Source organism: Canis lupus, chromosome 6 (assembly GCF_011100685.1).
Source record: "Canis lupus familiaris isolate Mischka breed German Shepherd chromosome 6, alternate assembly UU_Cfam_GSD_1.0, whole genome shotgun sequence".
Classification (NCBI taxonomy): domain Eukaryota; kingdom Metazoa; phylum Chordata; class Mammalia; order Carnivora; family Canidae; genus Canis; species Canis lupus.
Genome location: NC_049227.1, coordinates 40,316,301 through 40,327,604, shown reverse-complemented (window position 1 = coordinate 40,327,604; position 11,304 = coordinate 40,316,301). Strand labels below are relative to the sequence as shown.

Here is an 11,304-nt window from a genome sequence, read left to right as displayed (position 1 = left end):
GCGGGGGGCGTGGCCTAGGCAGAACGCGCGGAGGGGCGGGGGCGGGGCTCCGGGAAGGCGTGGTTAGCGGGAGAGGCGGCCCCGGGCCGTTGCGTCGTCGCGGGGGCGTGGCCGGAGCGCGGAGCGGGCGGTGTGGCCGCAGGGGCGGCGGCGGCGGCGGCGGCGGCGGCGCGGGGGGGGCTGGCGTCCGCACCCGCCGGCCGGGCTGGAGCCTGGGGCGTGCGCTCCCGCACCGGTGCTCCGGGAAGTCGGCGGAGCGGCGAGCGGGCTCCCTTTCTGACCCCTCCCTCGCGCAGCCCTGCCGGGGCCTGGAGTGGGAAGCCCCCGCCCGGAGGAAGGGGCGCGGAGCGTCTCTGGAAGACGCGGGGTGCCTGAGCTCCGCGACCATGAAGGTCAAGGTCATCCCCGTGCTCGAGGATAACTACATGTACCTTGTCATCGAGGAGCGCACGCGGGAGGCTGTGGCCGTGGACGTGGCCGTGCCCAAGAGGGTGAGGGCAACCTGAGGGCGGCGGGGAGCGCTGGGCCCCCCACCTCCGCGCCCCGCTCCCTGCTTCCTGGGCACTTGGCACGCACGGCTCGCCACGTATCTCGGGGCTGCCGCCTCTGACTTGTGTCCCCTCCCCGGTGCCCGTGGTCGTTCGCCCCCTGGGTCTCCCCACCGCATTCCCCCTGCTTCGCCGCTGGCGCCCCGGCACGGGGCCGGCAGGGGGCGGCCACCTCGCCCTTCCGAATCTCCCTAACTCCCGTGCCTTTCAGCTGCTGGAGATCGTGGGCCGGGAGGGGGTATCACTGACGACCGTGCTGACCACCCACCACCACTGGTGAGCGCGGTCGGGGCGGGCCGAGGCGCGAGGGCATCGCCCCTGCCCCGCCGCGACCCCGGTGTGACCCCGGCCCGGCCGTCCGCAGGGACCACGCGCGGGGCAACGCGGAGCTGGCGCGGCTGCGGCCGGGGCTGGCGGTGCTGGGCGCCGACGAGCGCATCTGCGCGTTGACCCGCAGGCTGGTGCACGGCGAGGAGCTGCGGGTGAGCGCGCGCCCGGGAGGGCGGGGAGCCGGCCCGGACCCCCCACCCCCTGCCTCACCGCCGCCCGCCCCTCTGCCGCAGTTCGGGGCCATCCACGCGCGCTGCCTCCTGACGCCGGGCCACACCTCCGGCCACATGAGCTACTTCCTGTGGGAAGAGGAGTGTCCGGACCCGCCCGCGGTGTTCTCTGGTACCGGCTGCCCCGCCCCGCTGCCCCGCCCCCTCCGGCCCCGCTCCTCCGCCTCTGACCTGCCGTGCCCCCCAGGGGATGCGCTGTCGGTGGCCGGCTGTGGCCTGCGCCTGGAGAGCACAGCCCTGCAGATGTACGAGAGCCTGACGCAGATCCTGGGCACGCTGCCCCCCGAGACGGTGAGGGCCGCCTCCTCCCCACCGCTCCTCTCCCCTCCTCCGGGCTCTGGCCGCGGCACACGCTGTGGCTGACTTGTGCCCGTGCCCCTCGTGCAGAACCAAGGTTCATCAGCCCCAGCCGAGGCCCACCGGGTCCCGGTGGTGCTGGGGTCCCGGGCCGGGGGGACCAGGCCGGCCCGGGTGAGCACCCCCCATCTGCCGGTGGCAGCACTGTGCACCCCCCGAGTGCCTCCTTTCTCCAGAAGGTGTTCTGTGGCCACGAGCACACGCTGGGCAACCTGGAGTTTGCGCAGAAAGTGGAGCCGGGCAACGACCACGTGAGAGCTAAGCTGTCCTGGGCCAAGGTGCGGCCACTCCTCCCTGTCCTCCCCGAGGTCTGGAGGGTGGGTGACGGCTAGGCGGGAGGAGGGGCACCGCAGGGGGAGTCAGGACCACTCCTGCCTTAGCTCAGGGTATCCTCCTGGTCAGGGGCTGGGCAGCCGGTAACCCTGGTCCAGGGGTGGCCGCCCTCAAGGGCCACACCGGGCAAGGCAGCCCTTCTGCTCCAGTCCCCGGGAAGCGGTGGGGCTGAGTGGAGCCATGTTGCCTGGGGGCTCTTAAGATAAAGCTGTAACAAGGGCCTGTGGTCATTCCAGAAGAGGGATGAGGACGATATGCCCACAGTGCCGTCCACCCTGAGCGAGGAGCTCCTCTACAATCCCTTCCTAAGGGTGGCGTGAGTACTGGTCGGCATCCCAGGCCTTCTTGTGGGGACCCTGTGCTCACCCCAGGGGCTGTGCTAGAGAGCAGGCTGCCTCGTGGCTGGCTTGCTGTCCTCAGGTCCTCCTTGGCTGTCACCTGGGCTCTGCAGGAGGTGTCAGGGGACTGGCTACCGGGCTGGCTTGCAGCAGGGAGATGCTGGTCTTCAAGCGTCCCCTGCCAATACCCACCAGCAGTCCCCAACAGGGTCCCCATGGCGCCCCCTCTCCCCACAGAGAAGAGCCTGTGCGCAAGTTCACGGGGAAGGCGGCCCCAGCCGAGGTCCTGGAGGCACTCTGCAAGGAGCGGGCAAGCTTCCAGCGGGCAGCTGAGCCGCTGCAGCCGCAGGCCCGGGCCCTCCTGGCACTGCAGTGGGGGCTCCTGGGCACACCCCAACAGAAGTGAGCCCCAGGAGGACCCGCCGTGGAGCCAAGCATCACAGCTCTCCTCCTTCAACCCTCAGCGGACAGAGCTGAGGAGGATTGCCTCTGTAAGCTTCCATGGCCCTGCCCAGCTGGCTGCCCAGCCTTGGAGGGTGGGCACTGCACACGTGAGGCCCTCTCTGGGGTGCATGTGACCCCTGAGGCCTGGTTGTTTGGGAAGCGGTGTGCTAGGGTGCACTATGAATAAAGCTGTGAAAGGCCTCTTTCTCGATGCTGCCGGATGCTCTTGGACTTGGAACCGTTTTCAGAGATCCCTTTATTAGATTTGGAGCTCTGTGGTGACAGGCCTGGCGGGCTCAGCGCAATCTGTCCTCTCCCCCACCCAGTCGGGGGGGCCCAGCTGTGGGATGGGACTTCCTGCCTGATCAACAGAACCTGCTTCCCACCTGGAACTTGCCCAGAAACACAAGTTCTCAGGTCCCAGAAGCCACGGCGTCCAACACCCAGTTCCAGGTGGGACAGGTACTCCATCCCCAGCACAGGTGCTGTGGGCTGGGTGCTCCTCTCCTGCCAGCGTCCACTGCTGACCAGTGCAGGAGGGCTCCTCACCCTGGGCGAGGAGCTTGACTAGCCTGGCCGACCCTGCTTCAGGGGGGTGACTCCAGACATGGGGAGGGGTCCCAGCTCTGCCTTAAGCTGCTCACAAGACCGGCCCTCACGAGGACACTGCTCATAGACCTGGGCCCACGGGGAGGTTCTGGGACCTTAGGGAACCTCCGGCCTCCCGCCATGGGGAGTCTGGGTGAGTGCAGGCTTGAGGTCACCTTCACTGGCTATGGGTCCGAGTCCTGTTTCTGTGTGGGTTCCAACACATCCCTGCCGTTCGGTGTTTTGGGGGCGATCCCTGGGGTCCCAAGACTGGCTGTGGTAGGCCCAGCAGATCTGTGAGGAGGCCTCCTACCACCTGATGCTGAGGCTGGAGCTGGCCTTCTCCACCGCATGGTAGCTTGTGTGCAGCAGGCGGCCAGCCTGCTCTGAGCCTTCACCTTGCAGCCAGCTCCTATACAGTTCCTGGACGCCAGGCACGTTCTCCGGTACTTCCGTCCTAACCATGCCGTACAGCATCTCAACCTGCTGGAGAAGCTCCTTGCTGGGCATGTCGGGGGCCTTGAGCTGGCCTCCGCCGTTCAAGCAGCCTGGAGGAGACAAGACAGGTGAGAGCAGTTATAGGAGGACACCTGCATTCGGGGGCATGGCACGCCGCTTCCCAACGCCGGCTGTCCTGCGCCCCCCGACCACCCAGGTGGGGGAGAAGACCAGGCTTCCTCCACCCCTCCTGCCCTGGCGGGACGCTGCCCCGGCCCTGGTACTGGTAAGGGCCCCGCGCGGTCTTTGAGGAGCAGGCCACACCACAGCTACCTGCAGGGCAGGCCATGACCTCCACGTAATGGTACGGGCAGCGCCCTCGCTTGAGCTTCTGCACCAGGTTCTGGATGTTGCGGAAGCCGTAGGCTGCGGCAAAGTGCAGCAGGACACGGCCCTCCTTCTCCAGGGTCACCTCCTGGAAGTCCTTGTTCCTGAGGGAAGCACAGCTTGGGCTCCCTCCCATTCCCACCCCTGCAGGCACATTGGTCGAGCTACCCGGCTCTTCGGTGGATAGTGAGGAAGGAGAAGGTGGAAAGCTCACTTCTGCTAAATTTCCTCATCTTTAGGATGGGAGCCCCCTGCCTCCCGAGGATGGCCCCGGGGTGGGGCGTTGTGTCGGGACATCCCCTGTGCCAGGCGCACCACCTTGCCACCACAGCCCATAGACCACTGGGGGGGTGCAAAGGGACACTGACCTCTGTGATGGGGAGGCAGAGCTCTGGAGAGTTCTCGCCAGACAGGAGGGCTCAGCTCCTACCTGGTGCCCTGGGTCTTCATCAAACCCAACCTGCTGTCCTCCAAGCCCAGCTCAGCGAGGGAACCTGATGGGCTGCCCTGTCCCCAAGTGCCAGCCCTTCCCACTGACCTCAGGGGTCTGTAGGTGACCTCATCCACGTGGATTCCAAAGAGCTCCCGGGCTGCATGCTGGAACACGTGCTCCAGGTAACCCCCGGAGCCCCCACCCCGATGGCTGCTGGGTTCTTGGGCAGACATGCTGCTGCACCTGGGGAGCAAGGCACGGCCTCAGGTGGCAGCAGGGCTACTGTCCATGGAGGTTTCGGGTAACCTTTGTCTCTCACATTTGAGGGAAAAGAGTCCAGGACCTGGGGGTTTCTGGGTGTCAGGAGGTAGCTCAGGTGGGAGGATGACTGTCCTGCTGTCAAGTAACCTGTTTGAGGAGCTCAGACCTGTGTCAAGTTGGGGTCAGCTCGATGACCATCAGTTAGGTGGCCACTGGCCATCTCGTGAACTTGACCACCTCTGTGGACAAGTCACAGGGCAGACATGGAATCACCCAGAAGGAAGCCATGGCAGGGGAGAGGAAGGGGACGGGGCCTACCCCATGTTCTCACTTCTGCTGCTTTCCAGGACACCTGCAACCCCCCACCAACGTCACGAGCACCTTGACGCCAGACTACATGCTCCCCTCTGCCGCAGGAGATGCTGACTTACAGGCTGTCCAGGGGGGCTGGCTCCAGTTCTGAGAGTGACACCCCTTCTTCCTCCAGCAACTTGAACACTTCTCCTACAACAAGACCCCAGCACAGACGCTCTTCAGCTGAGATCTCCACCAAAAAAACACTGAGGAAACTCACATCGTCTGCAACCTGTGCTTTGGCTCTGGACACCCAAACGCCCACCTCCTGGCCTAAGGGTGGAGGACGAGCCTGGCCACAGAGGCGAGGAAGGACTCTACTTCTGAAGACTCTCAGAAGAGCCAGCCTGCTCCCCAGACCTGCAGCCCACCCTCACGGTAGCACGGTGGGGGGTGGGCAGGCCCATCCCCGAGGTGTGCCCGTGGCAGTGTGGTCACGGCTCCCCACAGGTGGACAGGGCCACATTCATGCAGGAAACCTTTCCCCACTGCTGTCCGGGCTCCTGAGCGTTTATTTCTCTGTATTTTAAGTACCTGGGAGACTCTCTGAGGCTGCTCAACTCAGAAATGGGGAGACCCACGTGAGTCAGAGCAGTTGACAAGAATCTTGGCACACCTCCCACGCAGACTGTTTTAGGGCAAACACTCAGGTAGTGCGGGGGGTGAGGGGAGCCCATTGATCACAGGTCGCCAAGATCATGGAACAGCTGTAAAGCTGTGAAGCTGTGAAGTAGGACCTGGCTCCGAGGAGAGGGCGGGGGGTGCCTCGTGCACAGGGGATGGCAGCTTCAGCTGGGGCCTGTGGGCAGAACCCAGGCAACGCCATCCATGCCCTGGACTCAGGGCAGCAGGACCCACACCTGTGGTGACGACACAATCCACGTCACGCGTCTGGTGCTCCTGGTTGAAAAAGTCTGGTCTGGAAGCTTCCAGCTTTTTGTCATAGCACGGCATTACCGTCACATGGTAGATCCTGTCGGGGGTCAAATGCTGCCGAGAAATGTGGAAATGTGGAATCGCTGCCTGACCCAGCAGTAAAAGGGGGCCCCCATCAGGTGAGGTGGGGGTGACACAGCCGGCCAGGGGCCAGGACGTGAGTGAGCTGCTTTGTAGGGGCCTGTGGACATTGTAGATCTTGGCTCATCTTTCAGGACAATGGCAGTGAATGGTTCACAGATGGAACATTCCTGTTACCTGCTGCTGGGCAAAGAAGTCCTTGACCAGGGAGCCCATGACCTGCTGTGGGGACCGGGCAGTGCTGAGGTAAGGGATGAGGAAGTTCCCGTGTGTCTTCTCAGCATAGCAGATCCAGCCTGCGGTCGACACAGGGAACAAAAGGGCCGTCTCACCAGCCAGTGAGTGACATGATGCTCTTGGGGTGGAGCTACTCGTACAAGGGGCTACGGTCCCAGACCGCCCCTGCTCTGCTGTCACTCACTGGCCGCTGGCATCTGTGAGATCACGGTCTGGGGAGCTAGGGACTCTCAAGGTGGCTCCCCCTGCCGAGGAGACCAGAAGCCTACGCTGCCGCATCGAGCATTCCTGTTACCCACGGCCTGCAGCGTGGACACACCTGGGCAGGCGGACGTGAGCACAGGCAAGGCCTGCGTGGAGTTGGTCTGTTCTCGGAACCGCTGCACAAACTCGCGCTGGCTCTCCAGGAGACTGAAGTTCCTCGAAAAGGCGGTATCAAACACATAGTGCACCCCTGCAAGGCAAGCACCACCTCACCCCCATGAAGGACGGTGGGATGGCCCCAGCTGCGCCCACGGTGACAGCCCAGGACCAAGCCACACCCTTTGCAGTGCCCAGCCCACGACTGCCCAGCCCATGACCTCCCAGCCCAGCTCCTGACGCACAGAAGTCACCCAAAGTGGATCTGAGCTACAACCTGACGGGGACCTGGGAAACGGGCCTCGATGATGATCATGTAAAACCAATGAGAGGAGTGGGTGAGTTCCAGGTTGGGAGAGCACAGAGAGGACTCAGGGGGCTCCCCGCTAAGGCACAGCTCCCGTTTGTCAAACCGAAACTTCGGGCTGAAGTCAACTCCGAACAGTCTGGAGTGTCTGGATTCAGGGACTCGGAGGCCTGAGGAGCCCCCTCACGGGACCCCCCCACGCTGAGCTACAGCACTCACACGACGTTTGGTGCCTACCGATCTTCTTGAAGAATGCGGTCAGCTTCCTGGCAGTGTCCGTAGGGCTCAGCTGAAATCTTGCAGCCAGCGAAGCTCTGGATTGGGGCGAGACAGAAACCACAACCAGCCTCTGCTGCCCCGGGGCTGCCGTCTGCAAAGCAAGGGGCACGTGCTCACTTGGTGTGTTTCACACGGAGTCCCCATGATCTGGTGCTGGAGACAGCGTGCCCTACCTCCGTCAGGACGTGTCATGTTTAGGCACGTGGAGGGCCCAACACTTTAGTGTAGCACTGAAGTACTGAGATACCGTTGATGACACTTTAAAAATGTGGGAGTCACCTGGAGATTAGCTGCCCTTGAAGGCAACAGCTAAGGATACAGGGGTTGATGTCAAGTTAAAGAAGTCTCCGAGACTGCCCACCACTTACCTTGTTGGCATCTAGGACCTTCCGCAGCTCCTCGTGGCTTTGCTGAGTGATGAGCACGGTCTCCGCCGAGGTGACACAGCCACTGCACGCCAGGCAGTCATCCAGCGAGATCTTTGCCTTCTCCAGCCTCTGGGTCCCTCCATCCTGCAGCCACAAGGACATGAGCTCTCACAATGACAGAACCTACAGGAAACCTTTATTCTCTGGCTCACAACTCCGACAACCAACATGGAAGTTGGCTGGCTTTGAAAGCTACGGGATTTTTATTTTTATTTTTATTTTTTTTTTAAAGATTTTATTTATTTATTCATGATAGTCACAGAGAGAGAGAGAGAGAGAGAGAGAGAGAGGCAGAGACACAGGCAGAGGGAGAAGCAGGCTCCATGCACCGGGAGCCCGACGTGGGATTCGATCCCGGGTCTCCAGGATCACACCCCGGGCCAAAGGCAGGCGCCAAACTGCTGCGCCACCCAGGGATCCCGCTACGGGATTTTTAAAGATTAAATATCTGTTACAGAAATATGTACGTTCTATACATATTCTAGACTTAATTAGCTCCATCAAATTCTATCTTTGGTACAGGATCAGCTGGCACATCAGAATCGTATTAATGAGGCCTGTAGCCTGTCGGGGTGGAACGTGGGTGTTAAACCTGCAAAGAAGCAGGTGACTTGTCTGCACTCACGCACAGAGGTTCCTAGTCTGCACTCGTGCAGCTGTGAAGACGGGAAAACGTCAAAGGCCGGAGGCCAACAGCAGGATGAGAAAGGCAAGGCTGAGATGAAGGCAGAGAGGGCAGAGAGAGGTGGCGCTCTGCTCAGTGAAGAGCAGTAGCCCCAGAGGGGACAGACACACGGGCGGCAACAGCCAGATGGCAAACAGATGCAGAACCTGGTGTGGGCGTTGGCGTCCTGGCTGACCCCCTGCCACTTCCCCAGGTGCCAGCGACCCAGCTGAGCCCCTGTACTTCCCTATACGCTCAGAAGAGTGTGAGCCAGGGCCAGGCGAGCTGCAGGGGCCCAGAATGGGACCCAGGGGCTGAGGAGACGGGGTCTCCCTTCCAGCCCAGCTCATCAGGGCTACGCTTCACACCAAAACCCCAATTTGAGCTCAGGACTGAAAGTACCCTAACTTTCGAGTTAGATGAGCCTAAAGACTCAGGCTTTGATCTCGTGCCAAGAGAATAAGCTTCCCAACTTCTTTCCAAATCAACCACTGCTGCTTGGGACAGCACGGCCGCACCTCTCCTGGACCCCTTCATAGGTGGACCCCACCCCACACCAAGGTGGCATTCCCCTGGGCTGTGCTGGCTTGGGCAGGAGCTGCGGTGTGCTGCAGGGTCACTCTCCTGGCCTGAGCAGGGGGCCTGCTCACTCCCTGTGAATGCCTGATCCCCGTCCCCCCAGCCCTGCCATGTGCCACTGGAGGCTCCTCCCCTGCCTGGAGGAGTTCCCGTGCCAGGTGCGCCCATGCCTGTGGTCCCCAGGATGGCACGGCCATTCTTGGGAGTCCTCATAGCCGACTAGGCCAGGATCTAGTTACGCTGTAACCACCTAAGGAGCAGCGTCACTACGAGCAACATCCTCCTGGCCTTCAGGGAATCCGACCACTGCGGAAGGCCCCACGATCCTCGTGCTCATCACTGGAAAGAGCAGCAAAATCGCGCTTTTCGTCAGCTGGGCTGGAACTTACCGGACTGACCTGGAAGTAACTCCCGTCGTCCTCGATGTGGATCTTGGCCACCCCGCTTCCGGGCCGCCTGTCCACCTTCACGGGCTTGATGCAGTCCTGCTCCGGGAGGAGACAGCAGTCGGGGCGCTGGGGGCACCGGGGCGCTCACCGCGGCTCAGTCGCACGGGGACGGGGACAGCGAGGACAGCAGCCACCCGCGCGCCCCGGGCTCTGACCTCACCTGGACCTCATCGTTCTCAGGACGCCCAGGGGCTGCGTGCGCATCTCTGGCTGGAGGTCGGCGCCTGCCCGCGCCGGGACCTGAGCCCCCCTTGCCTCCCCCCTCCTCCCGACCCCCCTCCCCTTGTCCCCACCCCCCTCCCCTCCCGCCTCCCCCCTCCTCGACCCCTCCGCCCTCCCCCCGCCCTCACAGCCCCCCCACGTCCCCCGCGCGGGCAGCGTCACGAGCCCGACCCCCCGGCGGCCTCGGCCCCCCTCTCCCCCAGGAGCGCCGGGTACGCGGCGGGGCTCTCTGGGTCCCCCTCCCGGCGCACCTGAGACGGCCCGATGAAGTCATCCAGGTCCGTCAGCTGCAGCGCCCCGCTGAAGGGCGACGCCATGGCGCCAAGCCTGCCGCCGGGCGCGGGGCGCGGAGGTCGTCAAAGGCCGCGAAACGGCCGGCTTGTTCCGCCACGCTGCCGGAAAGCGCCCCGCGCAGCGCATGCGCGTCTGGCCCCTCGGCCGGGCTCCTGGAGCAGGGCGCGCGCCCCCTGCCGGCGGGTGCAGCCCCGCGGACGAGCCGGCCGCCTTCCCCGCGCCGCGCGGACCCGTGACGCGTCCTGCCCCGGGGCTCACCTGCCGGCCAGGTGTGCGGCCCCGCAGGCCTTGCCTGATCAGCAGCGGCCCTGGGGTGGGGGCTTCCCGGCCCCAGCCATCCCAGTCCTCACAATGCTTGACCGAGGTCTCAGACAGGATGCCCGAGGTCTGAACGAGCACAAGCGGTTCTTAGAAGTAGGCGAGCACGAAACAACCCGCTTCACTGAAATGCCCCCAGCAGTTTACAAAATAAAAGTGAGAAGAGTAGCAGGTGCCATGGAGATGGGGGCAGGATGAGGACCGTTCGGATGGGAATGACAGCGATGATTTCCCCGGGAGGGGCTTTGGCGGAGGCTGGCAGGGCCGTGCGGGGCCGCGTCCCTGCAGGGCGGGCTTCACTCTCCTTCCCCTGGAACCCAAGTCTGTAGAAGCAAACCAGGTGGATGACAGGTGGGAACAGCCCAAGTGTCGTCAGCAGCTGGGTGGGTAGGCCAGTTGTGGTCCAGGCATACAACGATCATCGCGCAGCTGCAGAGCAGGCCGAGGCACTGACACCTGCTGCCATGGGGCTGACCCCTGAGGACCTGATGCTCAGTGAGAGAAGCCACATGTTGTAGGGTTCCGTTCCTAGGTCGTGCGCAGAACCTGGAACTCCACGGAGATGCTAAGTAGCTTCAAGGTTGCCAGGGGCCGTGCAGGAAGCTTCACTGTGCCACGATGGAAAGTGTTGGAAATAGCAGGAGTGGTTGCGCCACACTGAAGGCAACGAATGCCTGCGAGTCGTGCGCTTACACAGGTCCTATGGCGCATTCTTTTGTGTATATAATAATGTAACGTATAAATTGTGTATCAAAAACTACTGAATTGCACCTTTTAGTGGGTGGATGGTATGGTACATGAGTCTGAATCTCCATAAATCCGCTGCCCCAAGGTGACCCCAAGAGTGGGGACAGTGCGTGCGCCCAGGTCCACCCAGTTTCGAAGCCTCAGGGCCTCCGTCCCCGGAGACAGTGTCTGGGTCAGGAACTCTGACTGGAGGTCCTGGCATCACACACGCACACACGAGGGCCCTGGAGACAACCCCGTACCTGCCTCCTCTACGCACCTGCTCTCACACCTGCAGGTTGTTTCATCATCATCATTAGTGAGTATTTACCGTACGTTTCCCGTGTGCAATGCCAGGGTTTACACGCGGGGGGAAACGGGGC

General features: G+C 63.0%; 2 protein-coding genes across 3 annotated transcripts; one reads left to right on the top strand and one right to left on the bottom strand.

The window, feature by feature from the left end:
* The first annotated feature begins 386 nt into the window (after positions 1 to 386).
* Positions 387 to 2,732, top strand: HAGHL (hydroxyacylglutathione hydrolase like). The gene is made up of 8 exons (NM_001204219.1): positions 387 to 491; positions 760 to 824; positions 913 to 1,030; positions 1,112 to 1,220; positions 1,296 to 1,399; positions 1,642 to 1,743; positions 2,035 to 2,114; positions 2,374 to 2,732. The coding sequence occupies exons 1-8, from the start codon at positions 387 to 389 to the stop codon at positions 2,540 to 2,542; spliced, it is 852 nt and encodes a 283-aa protein (NP_001191148.1). The 3' UTR covers positions 2,543 to 2,732.
* An 85-nt stretch (positions 2,733 to 2,817) lies between these two features.
* CIAO3 (cytosolic iron-sulfur assembly component 3) lies at positions 2,818 to 9,987 on the bottom strand. Of its 2 annotated transcripts, none has more exons than XM_038540890.1 (11): positions 9,835 to 9,987; positions 9,302 to 9,397; positions 7,610 to 7,753; positions 7,200 to 7,332; positions 6,615 to 6,749; positions 6,236 to 6,354; positions 5,902 to 6,031; positions 5,119 to 5,191; positions 4,532 to 4,669; positions 3,940 to 4,097; positions 2,818 to 3,716 (listed from the first exon to the last, which is right to left on the bottom strand). In XM_038540890.1, the coding sequence occupies exons 1-11, from the start codon at positions 9,898 to 9,900 to the stop codon at positions 3,478 to 3,480; spliced, it is 1,431 nt and encodes a 476-aa protein (XP_038396818.1). In that variant the 5' UTR covers positions 9,901 to 9,987; the 3' UTR covers positions 2,818 to 3,477. The 2 variants fall into 2 exon arrangements, with proteins under 2 accessions (XP_038396818.1, XP_038396819.1); XM_038540891.1 differs by having other exon boundaries at positions 9,311 to 9,397.
* Positions 9,988 to 11,304: the final 1,317 nt, after the last annotated feature.